The 23,470-nt window shown below is 40.7% G+C and overlaps 1 protein-coding gene and 1 long non-coding RNA gene across 10 annotated transcripts in view; one reads left to right on the forward strand and one right to left on the reverse strand.

Moving 5' to 3' along the window:
- LOC110130778 (uncharacterized) overlaps positions 1 to 15,190 on the forward strand; it is a 29,330-nt gene extending 14,140 nt beyond the window's left edge. For 2 of the 6 annotated variants that reach the window (XR_011489896.1, XR_011489900.1), the window contains 2 exons: positions 8,136 to 8,178; positions 8,274 to 9,615. This is a non-coding gene — a long non-coding RNA (uncharacterized lncRNA). Of the gene's footprint in view, positions 1 to 2,061; positions 7,821 to 8,135; positions 8,179 to 8,273; positions 9,616 to 14,124 lie in introns of those variants that run through there. The other 4 variants (XR_011489897.1, XR_011489901.1, XR_011489898.1 and 1 more) reach the window with 3 other exon arrangements.
- Positions 1 to 23,470, reverse strand: part of TTC17 (tetratricopeptide repeat domain 17) — a 114,471-nt gene that overhangs the window by 17,949 nt on the left and 73,052 nt on the right. For all 4 annotated transcript variants that reach the window (XM_020882971.2, XM_020882941.2, XM_020882961.2 and 1 more), the window contains 5 exons: positions 14,880 to 15,139; positions 14,203 to 14,356; positions 10,043 to 10,163; positions 7,806 to 7,965; positions 6,805 to 6,888 (listed from right to left, as the gene is read on the reverse strand). In XM_020882971.2, coding sequence (XP_020738630.2) covers positions 6,805 to 6,888; positions 7,806 to 7,965; positions 10,043 to 10,163; positions 14,203 to 14,356; positions 14,880 to 15,139 — 779 coding nt within the window. The remainder of the gene's footprint in view (positions 1 to 6,804; positions 6,889 to 7,805; positions 7,966 to 10,042; positions 10,164 to 14,202; positions 14,357 to 14,879; positions 15,140 to 23,470) is intronic.

The following is a 23,470-nucleotide window of genomic DNA, read 5'->3' on the forward strand; positions in this document are numbered from 1 at the left end:
AGAGAGCCCCAGCTCTGAGTTTTCCCTGTGTGACGTTTCCTGTCCTGTGTTAGAACTCTTGGACTCTAGGCCATAGGACTAAGAGGCATTGGTTCTTATGTGGAACTGGAGACTTCCAGGCTAGGGTGGTTCCCACACGCACCCATGTGGTCCTGACCCCTTATCCCTGAGCTGTCGACTGGGGGGCTGGAGTAGAGAAGTCCCCAGGACTGCTGTCAGACAGCTATGGGAACTCTTGGTTATACACATGAAGAGCTGCCCTGCTGGCTTGCTATGCGTTCTGTAGTCTCCAGAGTGAAAGCAGGACAACTGCTCTACTGGGTTGTGCAAAACACGAAGTATCTGTCGAGCTGCCCTTCAAACCAGAGGCAGTGTGCATTGCAGAGTGGTAGCATCAATGGAACAGACTTTCAATCCTTGGTTCAATATGGCCAAAGCACCATGACACAAATGGAATGGGGAGGAAGATGCTGGTAAGACTGAAGCCTCAGTGGGGGCTAACTTTCTCAGAGTCTAATGGCAAAGGCTTGATACTGTGTGACAGGGGATAAATCTTCCCCTTGTAGGAATGGATGAAAGCTGGAGACAAACTTATGCTAAGAGAAAACATCCCTCTTTCCATGAAATGGGAGCTGACCAGAAACCTGGTTGAAAATGGGCTGACTGGCAAGATCAGTGTACCTGTGGTGTAGCTGATGCATTTGAGCCAAAGAAGGCACTGATGCCTGACAAGGGTGGGCAGGAGACAAGCACATAGACTCAAGACTCCATGTTTGTGACGAGGTCTGGATCAGACAAGGCGGTGGAGCAGCTTGGCTCTGACCCAAGTTGGGTTGGCCGGGGATCCAACCAGCACAAAGTAGGGCTCACAAGCTACCCCCTAAAGAACAGGGGGACAAAAATGGGAGAACGACTTCTGCACTAGCCTACAAGGCCAAACAGGACGATGTGGCCACCTGGCAAACAGACTGGCTGCAATGGCAATGGCAGGAGCGTGCTGTGCCTCTGGCACCACAGCTGAGACCTCGGCAGAGGCCACCACGTTGAGAGTAACCTCGGCTGCAAGCTGGGCAGCTTTTTGAGGGGTCTGAACGTCCATAATGACTGAACCCTAAAATGGAGTCTGACCATTGTCATCTGCTGACACTTACTGGTAATTATGGTAATGCAAACTAAAACCTCTCCAAAGAGACAACTACAGATGGGCTTTTCAAGAAATAATAAAGGATAATGACTAAGTATTTTAAAAGTTGAAGCAGAGAGGACATGGAGATCCTTGTTTTTTTGTGAAAGGTAAATGGGAAAAGTGTGCTTTTGGTTTGTTATCACTGCTATTTTCTAAGTGTGATCCTCTGATCAGCAACATCACCCAGAATCACCTGGGAACTTATGAGAAATGTAAGTTATCAAGCCCAACCCTAGACTTACTAAATCAGTAAGTGAAGTCACAGAAGCCTAGCAATAGGTTTTAACAAGTCCTCCAGGTGACTGCGGTGTACCCTAAAGTCCGAGACCTACTGTGCCAAAAAGTTAATAAGGTCATGGTTGGTCTGTGAGCCTATAATGAAATCTCATGTTGGATTTACCTTCTAGCCCTATTTCTCTGAAGACCTAATAAAGGAGAAACGTTAGCTGTCACCAGGCAAGACAGCTTACAGTACAAACGACCTTGGTACACTGTAACTGGACTGGTGAGACTGGAAAAGACTGGAGGCAAAAATGGCAACCCACTCCAGTATTCTTGCCTGGGAAATCCCATGGACAGAGGAGCCTGGTGCGTTACAGTCCATGGGGTCACAAAGAGTCCGACACAACCGAGGGACACTGCATGCATATGCATGCACGTTCCCAACAGCCTTATCAGCTTATCACAAGCTTTTAATTTTTGGATGAAGATCAAATGCCCCATGACCTTCAGCCAGATTATGCATACTGGAAAAGGCATCCTTTAAAGGACTGTATCTATCCCAGATAAAAGGACCATTACCAGGTGCTCTTAACTAGCTCATGCACAGTGAAACTAAAGCGACTTGTCTCTGAAATTCTTGTTTCTCACTTAAGAACAGCCTCTGCTTTAAACCGGTTGAGAGTAAGGACTGCTGACCCCAAAACGTAGACCCACCCTAGGATGAGAAGACAACAGCGATGGTAGGCAGCTGACCCAACCATCTGGACCTGTAAGATCAACCCCACTAATTTAACTGAACTGTTTACCAAATGTGTGTCTCTCTATCAACACTGAAAGTTATTGTTTTACTTCTAACCATACTGTTGCCCTTAATGTTTAGGATGGTAAGAAAATTCTCAAGTGAAGTCGTCACAGAGAATTATGAATTATCTTGACCACTTGTGACATGTTTCACTGCAAGTCTACTGCTAAAAAGTTGTAATTCAGTATAATTGGTAAAATGTATAGCCTATAGAAACATTTCCATTAGAAAAAAGAAAGACTGGGAAAAACTCGAAGCCCCTGGTGGAAAGCCACAGCCGGGAGCCTCTAAGTACCATGGTTCTTGTGGCGGACTGTGTCCCTGCTCTGTGCGTGTGGGGCTATTCCAGAAGACACTCGTTCTCATATGGGACTCAGAGCATTATGTCAGGGCAGTCCTCACTTCTAACCATCTGACTTGCTCCCTCGCACCTCAAGTCACTTGGCAGGAAAGAAGGTGGGCAGAGAACAGCCCTGGCCTAAGTAAGTGCTTATTCTGGAGGTACGAGTCGGCTGCTGCTGTGGTGTCCGGGCCCCTTAATCCTTCTGAGTGAAGCCCACGCTAAGTGAGGCCAATTACATGAGTATAAAATGTCTAACTGGATCTAAGACCATCTACAGCAGTCAGTGTAATTCCTTTCTGCCTTTCGTATTGCTTTTGCCATGAACTATAACCTCAGAAGACAGTACTGTTGTTATTTAGTATCAACATACTTATTTACATATACCTTAATATTTACTCTTGCTGTGTTTTCTTTGCTTTTTTCTGTTTTTCTGAGTTTCTACCTGGAATAGTTTTCCTTCTGCCTGAAAAAAATCCCTTCAGTGATTTTTAATGCAAGTCTGTTGATTAACATGTATCTTTCAGTTTCTGGTGGTCTAAAACCTTTATCTAAACTTCATTTTTAAAAATCCAGGTATAATAGAAATGCTCAGACCTTAGGAATAACATTCAGTTTTGATTATTACTTAAAGACTCAGAAAACTTCCAACACTCCAGAAAGTCCTTTCAAGCTGCTTCCCTTCCCCTGACAAAGCAATCACTCTTCTGATGTCTACCACCAGAGGTTAATTTTGCCTGTTCTAGAATTTGTATAGTTGGGATCATACACCATACGTTTTTTTTTGTGTCCAGTGACTTAATAGCACAATATTTCTGAGATTCATCAATATGGATATAGGGTATTTTAGAATAGTATCCATTGTATAAGTATAACACTGATTATCAATTCTCCTATTGATGGGTATCTGATTCCAGGTTTTTGGCTGTTACAAATAAATCTGCCGTGAACATTTTTAAACAAGTATTTTTGGACATAGTTTTCATGGTGTTTCTCCGGTGGCTCAGACAGTAAAGAATACGCCTGCAATGCAGGAGACCTGGGTTCAATCTCTGGGTCAGGAAGATCCCCTGGAGAATGGAATGGCTACTCACTCCAGTATTCCTGCCTGGAGAATCAGAGGAACATGGACTTGCAAAGAGTTAGACATGACTGAGTGACTAACACTTTCACTTTTGATTAAGTACCTGGCAGTAAAATTACTGGATCATATATGCTTAGCTTTTTAATAAGCTATCAGACTGTCTTCCAAATAACTGTACCATTTTATATTCTCACTAGCAACGTATCAGCGTTCAGGTTGCTCCATATCACCTCAAAAATTTGTATTATCAATCTTTTCCATTTCAGCCCTTCTAACTCTGTTTCTTGCTTCAAATTTTTTTTTTTTAAATAAAGAGTGTAGCTATATCTGCTTTTCTTTTTTCTTGTTTGTATGATGTATTTTTCATCTTTGTATTTTCAACCTTTCTGTGTCCTAATATTTGAAGAGTTTCTCTTATAAGCAGCATATAGTTCTGGATTTAAAAAAAAATCCATTCCATACAAAATGCTTTAATTATAAATCTTTTCTGAAGCTAACTAATGATATACTTATCTACTATTTTACTATCTGTGGTCTATTTTTATGTACTTTTTACCTGTCTCAATTTTCTTTGGATTAATCAAATGTTTTACATTATTTCATTTTCCTTCCACTGAATTACATTTTAAAACCATTTTTAGTAGTTAGCCCGGAACTTAAAACACACATTCTTACTACAGTCCAGTGCAAACGTTCTTTTACGACTTGGCCGATACCAATGAAAACTCAGAACTTTTAAACTCCATTTCTTTCCCTGCTGTCGTTTCTGTTACTGTTCCATGAATCTTAGTTACAGATACAGGTGAAGCTCCTCAGAGGAGCGCAGTTACCGTTTTGTACAATTAGTCTTCATCTCTATTTTCTTTCCAGTGTCCTTTCCCTCTGGCATGTCCATATTTCTGTCTGGGATCATTTTTCTGAAGAACTCCCTTTAATTTTTACTTCAGTGCAAGCCTACTGGTGCCAAGGTCTCTGAATTTTTATTGAACACATAACTATTTCATTTTAATTTCTAAAGAATATTTTTGCTGGAAAAGAATTCTAGGTTTGCAGTTTTCTTTTTTAGTACCTTAAATATGTCATTACATTGGCTTCTAGTTTTACCATTTCCACTGAGAAGCTGTCAGTTTTATTGTTGCTCCTTTTGAAAGGCACTGTGGTGGATTAAAGATCCACCATTAAAGATGGGCCACAGTCTTTGCACTACCAGCAGGTGAAGGATATCTCCCTTGCCCTGGGACTTGCTTTGACGGATGGAACTCGTAAAAGCACTGCTGTTCCAGCTCTCTGCATGGATTCTAAAAGGCCTGGATGCTTTTGCTCTCAGTCTCTTGGAGCCCTGAGACAACAGATAAAAAGGTCCAGCTTCTCTGCTGGAGAGTCTGCTTGGAGAGAGACAATATATAGCTGTGCCCCATCTATTCCAATCACTCCAGATTTCTTTGGTGGCCAGCCCCAGTTGAGTCTCCGTATGTCTGTAGTTGCATGGATGATTCCAAGTCAGATCAGAAAGAAGTCCAGCTCAGGTTGCAGGGTCTTGAGCAAGTAATAGTTTTGTTTTAAGCCACTCAATTCTGGCCTAATTAAGCAAAAAAGATAACTGAAAACAATATCTGGTATCAAGAATAGAGTGCTGCCATAATAGAAACTTAGAGCATGCTGACAGCAGTCTGGAGAATGGGTTGAGGATATTGCTGAAGGAACAGCAAAAAGAACATTAATGAAGGTTGGAAGAGCATTGAGGAAACTGCTCCTGCAGGCTGGAGGAGAGGCATCATCATCTGCTGGCAAGACAAACAGTGAGGCTCTATCTGGAATATAGGAAAATACCTAATGATGTTGTGGATCTGGCTAGGGAGGCTTTGAGGAAGAACGCTGAAAGTGACAAATGGTTTTTTAAATATCACCCATAAAAAAGCATTAAAAGAGGAGAACTAAACAAGGAACTGCACAATTTTCAAGCAGAATTTAGAGAAAATGCTTCCAAACTGGGACTTGCAGGGTTAGAAAATGAAACTTCGTCTCAATTACTAGCTTCTCCAGTCAGCACAAGGTTTTGACAAAAAAGAAATCAAATCCAGATGCTACCAGTAAAACGATGGCCTCAGGATTGAGATCACATCAAAAACACAGCAGTAAGACCCTCTGTTACTACCACCTCAGAAAGATCTGCATCTTGATTTAAGTCTCACAGACTGTCAGACAAAAGGCATCTAAGAATCTTAAAGGTATTGTCCTGGATTCATGTTTGAAGCAGACAGGGGCCTCTTGAAGAGATCTGTGGGCGTGGCTTTTGCCTCTTTGAGTGGCTTGTAATCTGAAAGTCCACAAAGTTTTACAAAGTTGTGCCAAGGATATACAGGCAGCAGGCTGAGGAAGCTCTTCAGCTGCAAATACAGGACACTTCTAAGGAAAAGGAAAGGCAGCCTAGAGAGAAGAAATGAGAAAAAGAATAGGAAACCACCCCCACGGGACCAAAACAGGACCTATTCAAGGAGTATTTCCTACCCTGGAATTGGGGGAACTGGTGACAACTGGCCATGTGAATTTCAGAACTGCCATGGAATAGTGATGGCTGTCTGCACTTCCTCTCCTTTAAACTGACATGATTACCCGTCCCTACCATATTGCCGCGGTCATACTGGAAGTTGAGTAGACTCTTTTAATCACTGTTATATCACCTCTTCAATATCATATAATGATAAGTGGATAGATTCTTAACCATAAAGTAAGAAAACAAAGTTTTGCAAATATTCTGTTTCATGACTTCAGAAAAAAGATATTTCAAGATATGGTTCCCATCCATGATCCAAACTACTAAATATTCTTTATCACCAGAAGATGAACCTTTGACTTATTTCTTATACCTGGATTCCGAAGTTCTTAGTAGCATTACCTGAATCTATCCATGGTAGCCTAAAAATGAGAAAACTGACCACATAAATTTAAGCACAGAAAGTAAACAAAGCAGCAAAAAAGAACAGTAACCACGTAACAGAAAAAGTCACAGAAAAATGATTAAAATATTCTGTGTGGGGTTGTTTCATGTTATCCTTTTAGTTACCAAGTGCTAAATAACTAACTGAAGAGGTTAGGGCCACTAATGGCAAATAACTGGGAAAAAGTACAAAGTGGGTAACAGTTGACAGCTTTCCTACAGAGTGACTTACCTTTTCCAAAACTTTGGCAATTCGGGTGCCAATTTGTTCAAGTGACTGTTGTGGATATTGGTCTTTGCCAAGATTTTGCAACACCTGGTACAGAGAGGGAGATGAAAGGTTAGAGGAACGAAAATGAGGGAGGTCAGCCGACGCTGCTGACACGGGGCTGGGCCCTGCGCCGTGGGTGCAGACTGATCTCTGGGGGCGCCCGCTCTGGTCCTGTTGGTAAGGCATTTTGTGGAACACACACTGAAGGCCATTACATCCCCTCAGCCCTCTAACTTAACAAAGGTTATAGGCAAGAAAACACATTCATTATAGCATTACAAAAAGTAGAGTGCATGAAGAAAACAAAAGCGCTTGTAATCGTATCACCCAGACACAACCACTGTTAGCACCTCTTACGCATCTTTCAGATATTGTTCTATGTACACATATAGCATTACTCTCACAGACTGGATACTATGGGATCGCACTGTAACTATCACCTACATTTTCACACAATACAATCAAGAAATTTCTTCATGTCAATAAATGTATTTCTCACGCATCTTTCTTAGTGGCTCTTATTGTATACTAGCTTATATCTACACCAAAACTTATTTAACACATCCTCTACTGTTGGATATTTGTGGCATGTTTTCTGATTATTTTTCTGGGTACACTCTTTGCTAGATACATGCTGAGCCTGCCCTCCTCCCCTCCCTTAAGAATGTCAGCAGGAGAATTAACTGTCCCAAATATTTCTCACAAAGAGCCTCTGTCCAGTGACAAGCAGAATGCTACCCATCTGGAAGAATGAATCAGAATTATAATTTCCTGGTCATAAAAAAAGCATACGTTCAGTCACAGGGCCTGAAAGAAATCAGGCTTTTCCTAAAGCCATCTAGACAACAGTCATCTGAAAAAGGCAAAAAAAAACCTGGCCTGGCCACTCGCGCTTTCGCTATCAGCCGCATCGTAACTGTACGGCAAAAGCTACAGACGGGCTGAGTACAGCTGACACTCACCTCTGTTAGCTGGCTCTCCCCCGTGTAGTGGAGGCTGGCTCGGTTGGAAACCCCCTGCAAGTGGTCCAGGGTGTGCATGCTCGTGGGGAGATTGCCATTGCAAACAGGTTCCATCGCTGGCTGCTGTATTGGAGTGGCAAAGTCTATGTGTTCTGTGATGCTGAAAATCGGAAAGGACCACCTTAGCCATGCAAAAGTTAAGTGGGTGGGGACAAAGTATTAATCATTTGCTGACCATAACTGCAATATATAAATAAAACTGTCTGGAACCACAGAATCTCAAAATGCAAGAGATTTAACAGACATTTAGTCTGGTCTCTCACTTTATAGGTACAAGGACTCCAGTGCCTGGTGATGACTGTCTGTTGAATATGTGAGTAGAGGTTGTCCCCTAGGTCAGAGCAGCAGTGTGGGGATCTGAGTCCTGAACTCAGTCTTTTCTCAAGCTGCCTTCTCTCTATGCAACAGGCGTCTGATTTCCTCACTGCTGTTGGCCACTTTTTCTCACTGGGGAGGTTTTAAACCAGGTAGGTTTTCTTCTAGGGTTTCTTTTCCAGGGTACAGACAGTGATAAACAACCAGAAGTGGTTCCTGTCTTTCATTTTCCCTCTGTGCACAGAGGCATACTTGTCCCCACAGGAAAAGTTCCCTAAAGTTTAGACCGTAAATGCTACACAGATCCATGAAGCACTTCCCTTCACGGTTCCAAAGTGGTCATTTTCCTGCTATATACTGGCCAAATGTTTTACACTATCATATATACTGATGTGGCAATTTGACACTGGCAAATTTTGCTTCTAGCTACTTAGGAGTTAACCATATATTAATATGCAAACATTCATTATTTATTCAGAGCCTATATCACATGTCAGATATCAGAGTTATAATAATTAACAAAACACCCAGTTCCCACTGTTATGATGCTCATTGTCTTGTGATAGTCAGTTACTACAGATGTGATGAGTTATAAAAGATAAAAACATAGTACAGTGTCAGTTTACTAGAGGGGGTGTACATTTCCTCTGTGCCGATCGAGGAAGGAGGCAGTTAATGAAGGATTTCCTGAGGAGGAAAGGTGTTAAGACCAGAAGGAGGGATAGGAATTAAGCAGGTCGGGAGAAGATGCTGAGAACACCACCACAGGCAAAGGCAGCACCGCGTGTGAAGGCCTGGCAGGAGGGAGCGCAGAGCTGAAGATGGAAGGACACGTGGGGAGCAGATCATGAAGGGCTCTGCGAGCCACTGTGAACAGCAATATTTAGTTGTTAGAGCATTTTAAGAATTATTTGACTTCCATCTGAGGAACAATTCTGAGTACTATGGAGAGAATGGATTGAGGAGATGCAAGAATGAATAAAGCAGCAACAGGGATGAAGAAAAGCAAGTAGTTCTGAAAAATACTCAAAGGGTAAAAGTGACAAGAACTGGTAATGGACTGGACTGGAGGGGTAAGGGTAACTCCTAGATTTCTGGCCTAAGCACTTCTGGGAGCTATTTACTAAGAACAAGAAATAGAAAACAAACAGAACAAAGATTTTAGGGGGGATGGAGAATGGACAAGAAAATGATGAGTTTAGTTTTTCTGAGCTTGAGGTACTAGAGAGAGATCTAGGCAGAGAGGCCAACTGGAGAGACAACTTGAGGGATTTGAAGAAAGGTCTGGTCTGGAGATTCAGATCAGGGAGTTGTCAACATATCAGTGACCGAAGTTTTGGGAATAGAGCACTCTAACGAGGAGTGACTTTTAAAATAAGGTTTAGTGGTAAATCTTGGGGAACTGCAACGCTTAAAAGGTAAAAAAAAAAAAAGGCGGGGGGGGGACAACAAAAGAGAAAGAGCAACCGGGGAGGAAAAAGCAGTTACCATAGAGGCAACCTTGCCTGCTTGTGTCTTGGTAGGTGCTCACAGATCTGGGTTTGCTCTGGCTCCCTTTTCAAGCACACGATGTCAGTGAGGTTTTGTGCTTTAATGGAGAGAGATCCAGTCTTTAATTTAAACCAAGTCATCGGTGACTAGATAAATAGCTTACAAAGTATGGGAGAAGGCAGAGAGAAGAGGGTACACAGACTATCAGGACCATGAGCTGAGTCCATCCATGGTATCCTCTGAACCACCAACCCCAGGAAGGATGACTCTCTGGTAGCTGCCGACAAAGGGCATCCCTCAAGTCAGCTGGGGCCCAGTGTGATCACTGGTACACAGATGCCATGAAAGAGGGAGAGCTCTAAGATACTCACTCAATGTTTTTTGAAGAAACTGCGAGCCAGGTACTCACGATGGCTGTCAGCTCCACCCAGCGGAGCTTGAGGCACTCGTCCGGGCTGGGCCACCCCAGACTCTGGTAGTCACGCTTTTTTCCTGGAAGGAAAGTACATCATCTGTCAGCACAATGGCAAAGACCCAAAGACACATATAGTGTCTTACGCCCTGGTGATTACTTCACTCAGACTGGTGTATTGGAGGTGCCAGTCATCCTTCTAGTCTAGAATTTCTACCACTTAGAGAACTAACAAAAGTCTTGTCATTCACAGCAATAGGAATAACTATCATCATTGAGGAAAGCCTTGTTTTCAAAGATGATGAAGTAAAAATGAACGAGTCCTTCACTGGATTTAAGACTGAGATGAGGGTTAGAATACTCTTCAGTGTTAACATTTTACCAAACTTAATTTTCACCTTTCTACATTTTGATTCTATAAAGACGACTCTAAGTCAGGAGAAGCATACGTCTCTAAAGCAGGTTTCTTAACCAGGCACCAACAAAACTGTGAGTGTTGTCCTGTGCCCTGGAGGATGTCTCACAGCATCCCCAGCCTCTACACCACAGATGTCAGCAGGACCTTCCCTGAGACAGGACAACCAAAAGCGTCTCCAGATACTGTCGAGTGTTCCCTGGGAAGGCAAAGTCACTCCTGGTGGAGAACCCCTGTTGTAAAGAAAAGCAGTAGGATACAGAATGACGATGACAACGAAAGGTTATCATTTATTTCCAGTGCGCTTACTGTGTTGTATGTTCGGGTCCTGTGCTAAATGCTTTTCATCTGTAGCCTCAGGAGGCAGGTCTTAATCCTTGTTTTTCGAATGAGAACATGGAGGCTCAGAGAAATCAAGTGACCTGCCCAGGACCACCTGGCTACTAGGGGTAGCACTGTGACTCAGATCCAGGTCTGTTTCACTACAACATGTGCACGGCCAGTCATGCTGTTTAAAGCTTTCTTCGGCTTTGAAGGCTCTGCTTACTGATACCCTTCAAAGGTACCACCTTTTGGGTGTAGGCTCTTTACTTGGATAAAGCCCCCAAGAAAAGAGCAGAACTCAGTCTTATCTGGGAAGGATTCTTCTGAAGAAATTCCAATGGAATGGACAGGAAGGAGAACTTTGGTAATGTATTAACTCTTTTTATACTGTATGAATTTACCAGTAATAGAAAACTTTTAAGAGAGGCAGGGCTTTAGATTTAGATTTTAATAAAAGAAAAAAAAGTTTGGAAGAGTTTCAAATGAACCCTGTTTAAATAAATAACAAAATTAAACCATAAATTTCACAATAAAACTTACTTTTCCTTTCTGTGTAAGAAATTCGCTTGGAAAGTATTTTATTGTTGTTCAGTCGCTCAGTCATGTTTGGCTCTTCGCAGCCCCGTGGACTGCAGCATGCCAGGTTTCCCTGTCCTTCACCATCTCCTGGAGTTTGATCAAACTCATGTCCATTGAGTTAGTGAGGCCGTATTTATTGAGCAGCTATTATATGGGACTGGGAACTGTATTAAGACACTAGGGATTCAGAGAGGAATAATAAAAGGGCCTGCCCTTGAGCTCACAGTCTAGTGAGGAAGGTAGACATGAATTATTAGAACACAACAGGATGAGAGCCACAGTGAAGGCAGAGGACAGCTGTACAGAGGAGAAAGAAACGGATGCTGCCGGAAGGTACCAAGGAAGTGATGGCACTGGAGCTGGAGGTTGAGTGACGTCTGGGCACCGTTGAGGCGGCGGAGTGCATCCTGGGTGGAGGGAAGAGCACGTGCAAAGACAAGGAGGTAAAACAAGAGCATGACCGGTTCAGGGAATGGTGCTGCAGGGGAGACAGAGGCTGGGTGGTAAATGTCCTGTGTGCCCGGCTAGAAAGTGTGGTCTTTATGCTGCAGGCACTGGGGAGCCTTCGAGCCCATCTCTCGCCACGGTATTCACAAGGATATCATAAGACACTCTGTTAAGTGCTTTGCTTAAATCCAGTTAGGTTATATATATGGCACTTCCCTGGTCTTCTAGTCTAGTAGACCTCACCAAAGTGGGAAATGAAGTAAATTATGCATTATTAGTTTTATTAATTCTTAGAAAATCTACAATGACCCTTAACGATCTCTGAGACTCTTCCCCCATGGGCTCACAAAGGACTGGTTTAATAATTTGCTTTACCACTATGTCAGGATTTATCACAAATCTTATCACTTGGCAGTGGACAGAATCTATACTTGGTTGAAAATTGGGATACTGAACCTCTCCAGTCTTCTCTTACCTCTTCCACGCTATAGAACTTTGGACATGAGTGAAAGTGAATAGTTTTATGATCTTATTTGCAAGTATATTCAGTGCCCTACCCAGCCCCACCTATTTGAATCCACTTAAAATTGCCTAAGTGCTCTCCTATCTTCTCAACCATACTGAGTTTTAATTGTCACTTTTATAAGAAATTTTTAGTTTTTGTTTGTAAAAGTAATATAGGCTTATTTAAGAAATTTAAAAACCGGAAAAAAACATAAAAAATGAAAATCACCTGTAGCCCTATTAGCACCCAGAGATGATCATTTATGATGTTTTAGTGTAAAATTGATGTATCTTCTATATATGCTACTTTATAAAGTGCTTTTGTTCACTTACTAAATTACACACATCTTAGTTGCACAGTACAGGGCAAGAACATGCTGTAGTTTATTTAGGCAACTGTCATCATTTAGGTACTTTTAAAATTTTTATTATGATAAGCAGCATGATGATCAGTATCTTTATATGTCTATCTGTTGCATTTATAAGATTATTTAGGGTAAATTACTAGAAGTAGAGCTGTTGGTATATTTAAAATTTTTCTGATGTATCTAGTCAAACTATCCCAAAATTCATTTTATTAAATCTCACTGTGTATTACACAAAGACAATCTGACAAGCAGAAATGGCATGTTACATTTTATGTCTGCATTTCCTTGCTCGAGAGGCTAAACATTTTACCACGCGCCGTGTGTGTGTGTGTGTGTGTGTGTGTGTGATGTGTATGTGGTGAAATGCCTACGTACTGTGCACATATTTTACTGAAATGCTGTATTTTTTCTATCGATTTGGAGGCGCTCTTTAAATGGCACTGATATCCTTTGCTTATCAAGTATTCTGTAAAAATATATATTCTGCAAAAAAATACTGTTTCAATTCTTTGTCTATTTTGTAGTATCTTCTGATGCCAGAATTACTTTTTTCTTTTTCTCTGTGCTTTCACCTTAAAGTATGTAACTATCCATTTAAATTTTCCTCTTTAGTATTTTTCTCAAGTCACAGATCATTCTGAGATTTACCTAAGATTACCTCATTCCTTATATTTTATTATGTGTTCTCTGCTTTCAGCTTTGGTAAATACAATTTAAATTAGACACATTTTCATGAAGTTATCTTGAATTTTCAAATGTAACACAGTGAAAATATCCTTTTAAAAAAGGATTAAAAAAATTAAAGAGGAGAATTTTTTTCCTTAAAAGAAATTCTATCACCACTGTTTCACTGCTGGAAAAGAAAGTCAACTGGACTCATGGCAATGGCCCTGAACCTGGAGTCCAAAGACAGACTTTGGGATAACTATGAACCCTAAAAGTACATGCCAAATTTTAATGTAAATGCATTTTTTTCCCTGGGGAGTAGTTCCAAAGCATTATCTAATACTTAAAGAGCTATCTAACACATAAAAAATTACTAGATAGTTAGTATTTATTGAGCCCTATGTGTTCAGTTCATTCAAAGCACTTTATATGTATAACCTTACAGAATACACACAACCACTCTATAAGACAGATGCAATTATCCCCATTTTATAGATAAGAAAAATGAGGCAAAGGAACTAAATAGCAAAACTGGTTATCTGAACCCAGGGAGTCTGTCTCAAACCCCAAGTTTTTTTTATATATTAAACTAAGCTGTCAAGTTAAGAATTAATAGAGTACTTAAGTTCAAGATGGTAAGAATGTAAGCCAAATTAATGTTTAAAACAAACTTTTTATACCAATGACTGGCTTCCTGTTCACTTGGCTCAATTACCTTTTCATGTGATCTACTTGCAGTCACGAACACACCCTTTGTGAGAACTGAAACACTGAAATCTGAAAGAAGAAACTGGCATATTAAACATTCCAATCTACCTTGTGGCCCAGGAGATGCCACCTTTGGGCCAGTGATCTCCAAGTTTCCTTGGTTACGATGTACATTTTCTGCCTGACTTGATTCTACCTTTTTCCCAGAAGTTTTCTTATGATCTCCTTTGGGTTTCTTTACACGTTTGACCTGGAATGTGATCTGGGAAATGAAAACATGTTAGGGACAAATGAGATCAACTTTCATATCTGCCTGTGGCTGTGTGTATTGGTGGCTTTAAGAATAACCAGTCTCAATGCAACACTGTAAAGCAATTATCCTCCAATTAAAAAACAAAAATAACAACCAGTTCCATGTAAGAGTTAAGTTCTTTCCTTCAGTTTAATTCTTAAAGGTCTAGATGAAAAATGTTTAGTGAAATAAACAAAATAACCTAGCCTTAAAGGATACAGAGAAAACTAAAACTTAAGATGTTTGAACTGGGCTGTTCCAAGCCTGCAGGCTTTGAGCGTGGCTTTACACCCATTTCCTCTAAAAGCCAGTAATGCCTAAGACACATGAAATGCTTCCAGCAGTACAATTCTCATGTGAAGGCTGACTAGGGCATGGAGTCGAGTGCCACACACCCAACAGATTACCCTTGGCAAATTAGGAGTGCTGCCCCCTACCCACTCTCAAGAACCTGGGCTACAAATTGGTAAGAACTGAGTTGGCAAACTCTTACCCATTCTGTTGCTTCATCATCTTCGCTTCTGCAGTCTCCATAGCAAGAACTTCTGGCTACTCCATCCTGGGGGCCCTTCTTCAGTACTCGTATGCCCTGCAAGTCCAGACGCCGTCCCTTCATCTCCAGGGCTCCTCCAAAGCCTTCCAGGGGCCATGCCTGTTGAAATTCATCCACCAAGGCCAATATCTCTTCTGACATTTTTGTTTCATCTGAATTCTCCATCTCATCAGAACCATTGCTTTCCTCAACCACTGTACCTGAAATTCAAGTGCCAGCATGTTATTAAAAGTTACGCAGTCATTCAAGTACTTGAGTGATTCCAACCATTGCTTTCTGAGAAAAGTTTCAGCTCTGCTTAGAGGCACTTCTGTAGTCCATTTTCATAAAAATGCCGTTCAACATCTTCAGAATTTATAATATAATCATTTTTGTCATCCAGCTTTTATAAAAAACTGGATTGAGAAGAACGGCAGAAGCTAGATGGTAGGCAGTCATAGACTGTCACTAGTGAACATGAAGATGGCTATTTTATGTGTATTTTTGGTGGGCGGGCGGGGGGGGGGGGTGGTGCGGGAAGGACCAGCTTGCTCTAGATATAAGACATAGATGGCAAAGATGAAGTTTATTATGATATATTATTTAATATATAGGATTCTTCAAGCTTTATTCAAATAACATATGAAATATAGTTGTTAAGACCATACAACCTAATTACCTTAACTGAACAATGATTTGTTTAGTGGAAAATTATCCTAATTCCACATGAAGGCTTTCATTTTCACTAATGGCTAATAAGATATAACAATTTGCTAGTGTAATTTTTTCCTAAAATGGTTATCAAGATATTTATTATATTGCTAACGTTTCTTATGTAAAGACTCCCATGGATGTTTCTCAGTGCAATGGCCTAGTAAAAATTCTCTCTCCTGAGCAGTCAGTGTGTTTCCATTACTATACAATGTAGGGTTACACAACCTTACAAGCTCTCCTCTATGCCTAACTAGAAAGAAAGCTTAGGGCAAAATTAGTCTGAGTTTCTTTACAGAATGCTTTCCTTTTTGAATTTTTTTTTTGCTTTCCTTTTTTTAAAAAACAAATTCTTTACTACTTAACTCTTGCCATTTTGAATATATGGCTGAGTCTTACACTGTGTTCTGTGACAGTTCTTTCTACTCCTTCTAAGAAGTATACAGGGTACAGAAACAAATAACAAAATGGAATGCTTCCTACTATGATATCTGCCCAATGGACAACCTGAGAGCTTGGGGTTGATGGCTCACAACAGTCTATGTTATGCCAGTACCACAAAAATCTTCAACTGGTCATCTGGCTTTTCAGTAATTTAGAACATGGCATTCATAAGGCCAAGGTCAGGAATCTCATAACGGTTTCAGCAGACCTATAACCACAGTGAGTAACCCGCCTCAGAAATGCAGTTTCAGTCTCTGAGAAGGCTGAGAAAGCAGGGTGATTCCCATTACTAAAAACAACTTAAAGCTTTGAGCCCTTCTCACAGAAGGTCTGCAGTGTCACTCTTAGCTCTCCACTGGCATCTCTGTCTCCCATTCCACTTTCTGGAGCAGAAAGTGGGAAGGTGGGCAGGGCTGTTGCCAAGCTGAGGAGCACCACTAGAAATCTGTCATTTCTTTCTTTGAAAAGCTATATGGCTCTTCCCTTTGTTAACAAGTGACTACAAAATCTATTGCTGCCCTTTCAAGTAACTTTCTTTTAAGTTTTCTGAACCAATATGATGGTTTCTGTTGTTTAATATTAACATTCTGCAACAAGCATAAAGTCAAATAGGGGTTGGCAAAGTCTTCTCCTTTAGGATATTTAGATAAAAATGGTTACTTGCCAAAATTATGCAGTCAGTAGTATAAACGTGGGGTTGACAAAGAGTTCTAATTTTTAGTTTCTACCTAGTTTGCTACTATATTCCAAATGTTCACCACTGTTCCTGGCATGGAGCAGGTGCAGATAGCTACAGAAACAATTAATGGGAACTCAGGAATACTTTGTTCTGTGGGTTCCTTGAGGATCTGTTGTTCCTGCTTTTGGCTTGTCCTGCTGGAAATTTGTCATGTGTTCAAGTACTGCCCACTGAGATGATAGGCAAGCAATGGAAAGCCAGGCCTCACGTGTTTAGCATAGCGTCTGATATGCTGTATGATTCACAAACTTCTCAGTACCTAAGCCAGGAAAGCAGCAAAGGACTGCTATAGGGGTTCCAACAGGAACTTAATTAGAATTGCCCAGCAGCTGACTTGTAGCAACAGCGTTATCTCCAAGTCCTCCTCATGTTATTTTAGCTTCCTCTCCTGCCTTCTCTGGCTACCATGGGACTCCCTGCATCTGGTCCTGGGACAGAAAAGAACTTTTGATACATTTGCCCATGACCAAGAATACAGGTTTAAAGAAAAGTGGTTTTTGGTCAAAGGAAGACAGCACATAAGTAAGTCCGCAGTGCATAGTTAGAGCTACAAATGGATGCTGTATATGGAAGCCTTATTTCCATTCAAAAACTACTACTATTTAGAAAGCATTCATGTTGTTTAGTTGCAAAAAGTTCTGCAAGCCCAGGTCCCAAAGATTAATACTTCCCTTTGCCCTTACCATATGGTAATATATATCATTAAAAAGTTTCTAGGGAAAAGGCCTTTCACTGATGGAAATCAGTATTCAACTCAAAACTATCTGCAGGCTTCTGCTGATGGCAGTCATCCGGCCTTTTCAAAGGCTGCTGGGGTTGAGGTGACAGCAGTTCCTAAAGAACAACACTAAAAAAAGGTGAGAAATGGGGAGATATTAAAGGTGCTATGCCTTAGGAAAAAACAGACCAACCTTTATCTATTTAGGCCCTACTACGTGCCTGTCTCTGTGCTATATATTTGGGAGCAAAAAACCTGATTCTAAGGAATTAAATATAATCAATTTGGAGACATAAAACTATACATTAAACAATGAGAGAACAATTACATTTAAATATTTTTTCCTAAAGGAAAAACATAATTGAAGGTAGTCACGAAATGCTTTTTTTTTTTTTTTCCCGAAATGCTTTTTTACAGGAAAGCAGACTACCTGAGGCAGGATTTAGATAGAATAGAGGTCCAGGGAGGGCACTCTCAGAATGATGAAACTAAAAAAGCAGGTATGTATATACCCATTTACACACATACAGAAACAGGTGTAACGAACGTGTATGTTCTGAAGGCACTACTAGTTTCAAATTAACTAGAAAAAAAATTTATATAGAGTACATCAGCAAATAAGATACTCACAGAGGTGGGTGACACTGAGTGTCTGGGAAAGTCTGGGAGAAGATTCATTGTAAAGGAAGCCTCTAGTTTGTTAAGCAAAGAATAACAAAGTGACAGCCACAATAGTTATAGAGGCTAGACTAGTAAATCAGTTAGTGTGTTAGGAATTACGGCATGGACGACAGGAGGAGGACAGAGGACAAACAGAAAGGTGTTTCAACAGTCTCTAAAAGTGGCACATACAGAGAAACTGACTTAGGCTGAGGATAAAGGGGAGGTCTTTAAAAGGGAAGGGAAAGAGATATGGGGAAATTTCAGTGAAGAAAAATTAAAAGAATCTGGTAGTTATGTGAATATAATGGGAAACAGAATATCCAAGATGACGTCACGATTGTCAAGTCCGATGTGGAACAGGGAGCTTTCTGTACACTGTGTGAAGTCTTAAAGAGTCTGTGAGTGTGTAAAGGTAAGGCTACTTGCAAAGCAGAGGGCATAGGGACAGGACAACAGGATAGTGTTGGGATTTCAGGCGCTTATCTGTTAATTCATTTAAACATTTGTTGTTACGTGCTTAACAGTGTGCTGAGGGCTTGGAATACAACAACCCATGGAGCCATGGTCTAGGCTAGAAGGATGGACACATCTCCAGCTCCAATAAGCAGCTGCAAATACAGAATTCAGGTGGAAAGAGGTCTGGATGACAGCGGGATCTCAGCAGGTTGAGCAAACTCCGGGAGATAGTGAAGCATAGGGAAGCCTGGTGTGCTGCAATCCATGGGGTCACAAAGAGTCAGACACGATTTAGCGACTGAACAAGAAGAAGAAAAAAGTGAGTATTAGGCTTGCTGCTTGCGGGCCAGATGCTGTGATGTAAACTGGAAACAGAGAGGTGGAGACCCTTATCTTTTTCTTTGTCTTCAACATGTACCATTTTCAAACTGGAAAAAGGAGAATACATATTGTGAAGTGAAGAGACTGTGAGCATCCACAGCTGAGGCTCGCCCACAGGAAAGCTCACACTTTTTTCATTTGGATGGATTATATCTCAGGGCACTGGGAAAACTCACAGCTGAGTCTGAGCCCTGTGAGGTAATCTGGCCAGAATCACAGGGACAGGAGGAGTACAGAGAAACAGAGAGAAGCCTATGTTGTTCTGATTATAAGGAAAAAAAAAAAGCCCACTATAATTTTGCAACATTGGAGACACAACTGGAAATTTGGAAATTCATGGTCTGGGCACCACCGTGGAAGAGACTTTCAAAGGGGAGCACATTCATAGCAAAGGGGCTCGGTGAAAGTCCTTAAAACCACGTTAAATGGGGGAGGACTGAAGAAATCAAAGTGATGCTGGAGCAGGACGAGCAGCTGATATGCCGCATACACGCTTGATCAGACTTTGAAAATATTTTGCTAAAAGGTTTTTAAAAATTCCAGACAGAGTACAGGGATGGTGAAGGGACTAAAAACTATAGTAAAGAGAAGCTAGAAGGAAATGAGGACTTTTAGCTAAAGGGAGCGGAAACGTGGGGTGGGGGCTGGTAGACAGGAACAATAACCATCTTCAGACACCTCAGGAAGCACAGCGTTAGAGAGACAGACTGTTAGCCTCATAGGGCAGGGTTAGAGATGAGAAGTCGTATCTTAGCTCTGTATTAGGAAAGACTTATGAATGGTCAGAAGTGGAATGGGCCATCTAGGGAGAGACCGAGCTACCCATGCCTGGAGCAGAAGCAGAAGCAAGACAAAGCCGGGAACATTACTGAGAGGGAGAGGACCGTCAGAAGGTGATTAAAAGAAGGTGACTGTGCTTGATAAGCAGTATTAATAATCTTGGAAGAAAGGTTCCAAGAAGAATATTAGGGAGCAGAAGCTGAAAAGACAAGTGCAAAATGAAACACATCAACAATAAACAGAGGTAAAGATCACATATTCAAAGAGATGACCAGCAAGACAAAGTCCTTCCTTCAAAGTTTGGGTCAAAATGTGTCCAGAAAGTCTTACGTGATTAACATCCATAGCTTTTACTGTAAGACTGTGGCTTCTAAAGGCAAGCAGGCACATCCTACCTTTCGGAATACATTTCTTTGTCTCACAAAATAGAGTACACTCTGGAATTAGACAAAGTTGGTTTCAAATTAGGACTCCACCACCACAGGACCTTGGGCAATTCTGTCTTGAGTTTTAGCGTCTTCTCTGCACAACATGGAGAGACTTGGAGGGCATTATGCTTAGTGAGATATGTCAGACAGAAAAGGCAAATACTTCATGGTATCACTTACATGTGGAATTTAAAATATGTAACTAGTGAAGATAACAAAAAAAAAAAAAGGAAGGAAGGGGCAATATAGGAGCAGGGGATTAAAAGGTACAAACTATTAGTTGTTAGGCTGTTTAGTCACTAAATTGTGTTGATTTTTTTGTGACCCCATGGACTGTAGTCCACCAGGCTCCTCTGTCCATGGGATTCTCCAGGCAAGAATACTGGAGTTGGTTGCCATTTCCTTCTCCAGGGGATCTTCCCAAGTCAAGAACTGAACCCACGTCTCCCATACTGGACCACTGAGCCACAAGTATAAAATAAGCTACAAAGATACACTGTACAATATGGAGAAGGTAATCGGTATTTTAAAACAACTACAAATGGAGGAAATCCTTTAAAAATTGTGAATCACTATATTATACATCTGTAACATGATATTGCACAGCAACTATACTTCAATTTTAAAAAGGCAGTGATCTCTTTTTTTGAAGTCAGAGGATAAAGCTGTGGACTTAAGATTTAATGCATAAACAACAGCATAAAATTTCAAACTAGTAATCAGAAAGCACAAAAGGCTTAGATTAAATCACTAAGACTAAGATAGGGAGGGAAATGATTCACTTCTGAGAAGAAAACAATAGTGAGTCTTCATTTGCACAAGTGGTCCTCTTCCTTCTTTTAGCTGGGTTAGGAGAGTGAATAAAGAGAAGACAGAGAATTTGGAGAAGACAATCTAGAAAATCAAGTAGGGAACTGTTCTTGTTAATAACTCTTGTGCAAATATGTCAGGGCCCCCTTGTCTGATGTTAACATTGAGCAGATACCGTACGTACTTGTGAAGATTTTGGCTCACAACCAGCCTCTAAGTCAGGAAGCAGTAGAAACACAGGAATGCCTGTGTTTCCGGAAATGAACATTTACTGAGTTCCATGTGTGTACGAGTACCTGGTACAAATGTTTCCCCGGAAGTTATTTCATTTAAATATTCATGAGCACTCTGAAACTTGCCTTTTTTCTTTTCCCCCTCCCTCTGGTTTATTTTTAAATTAATGAGATAAGGAAGGCTCAGCAAGATTAAGTAACTTGCCCAAGATTTACCAGCTAGTAGGTGGCAGACATAATAACAAAATCTCTGACTACAAAACCTACAGATTAAGGTTTCCAGGGGAGGGGTTTGGGACTAGATAATGGGCTATTAAAGCAATGGTTTTTCAAAGGTTAATCAGTGACACAGTTTTCACCAATCCTTAGCAAAATGAGAAACAAAAAAAGAACATGTACGGGACTTCCCTGGTGGTCCAGTGGTTAGGACTTTACACTTCCACTGCAGGGGCTGCAGGTTCGAGCCCTGGTCGGAAGACTAAGATCCCACATGCTCTGTGGCACGGTTATATAAAAAAAGAATCAATAAATAAAAACAAAAAAAGAACATACACCTAAAGTTACAGTACATATATATACACACTTATGTCCAGATACACATTTATTGGTGTAAAGTTGCCACCTGTCCATTTTTGAGGAAGACTATCTTTATTCTAACATTGTCTTTGTACTTTTTTGACATTAAAATGTTTATATATATATGTATGTATAAAATAATGGTAACAGCAAATGCTAGTCTGTCTCAAAAATGACCTTACAAATTAAAAAATAAAGTTCAATCTATCAAACCCCTATGTCTGAGAACCACAGGCAATGACGCAGGTATGAAAGCAGAAGGCCCAAGGATAAGCTTTAGTTCTATACTCCCTACTGAAGATGTGAGGCCAGGTACCTAGCTTCTGAGTCTCAATTTTCTCACCCACAGGATGGGCTAGTAATAAATATTTCACAAAATTAATACATAACATGTAACACTCTGTAAATTATAAAGTGCCACAAAAAGGTAGGAACTATCATAATCATTTATGGTTACTGGAAACAGTTTAACTATTTGTATTTATTTTCCTCCAAAAACAGAGTTTTAAAAAAACTTTTAAAAGTCTATGCTTGACTTTTATTATACCACACTACTTAAATTAAAATATAGAGTCTTTCTCCTAATCACATGATAGGAAGCTTGCTGGTATAAACATGGTAACTTATACCATGACCGTGGTCCCTGTAGACTTGTCAGTATCTGGAGAAAAGAAGAAGGTACTCCCAGAATTCAGACATGTTTTTTTTAAAAAACAAAAAACGTTAGTATCTAAGAGTAAAACTAGTAAGAATCATCAACATACTCTAATTACATTAGTGACGCACCCTAAGAGACAGTGTGCAGAGTGCTAAAGGGACCTGGCGAACACCTAGCTGTCGTCAGGCAACGATACAGGGTCTGCAGTATGGGGGAGGGGATGGAACTATGGGGGAAACACGGATCTAAAGAAACTTAAATACCAGGTTAGCTGCCGCAAGCAACGATGTGTTCAGAAAATGAAGTGACACACAGTTAAGATTCTGGCTGGGTTTTATTCTGAATTGTCCCAGTGAAAGATTCTAATCTGGCACTCGTGAGTATTCCATTCATTAAGGAATCATACTGGAACGGGGTCAGTTTCTGTAAGCTGGAAAAAATACCCCTTTTTCACTGCTTAGTTTCATTTTTGTTGGTTCTGAGTTTATCAAACAATCTCATGATGTTCATGTGGTTGTGTGGGTACCTGATGCCAGAGAGACCAGGCCCCTGGGCACCAGAGAGGAGCAGCCCCACTGTGAATGAACAAAGTGGCCATCTGGTTTAAGTCAGTCTCTTCTGAGCAGGTAAATGGGAAATTAATTTCCTTAAAGCCCCACGATTCCTGGTAGAAGAGATGAAACTAATTTTCTAAACCTACAGAAGTGAAAGTCACAACATCCCCCTTTGAGGTGTCTTCTCTTGGACACCACTTTTTTATATATAATATACCACTTAGAAGGAAACATAAGATTTTGTAATTGCTAGATATGTTCATCCAATCTATGCATGAAGGCAAAGGCCACATTTCACTTCTCTAAAAAACATTTACTGCACACAAGAATATAAAGTTACATAGGACACAATATATAAGAAGCTCATTGTCTGATGGAACGTAAGTCATACAAGCATTTAA

The sequence above is a fragment of the Odocoileus virginianus genome, chromosome 10 (genome assembly GCF_023699985.2).
Source record: "Odocoileus virginianus isolate 20LAN1187 ecotype Illinois chromosome 10, Ovbor_1.2, whole genome shotgun sequence".
Classification (NCBI taxonomy): domain Eukaryota; kingdom Metazoa; phylum Chordata; class Mammalia; order Artiodactyla; family Cervidae; genus Odocoileus; species Odocoileus virginianus.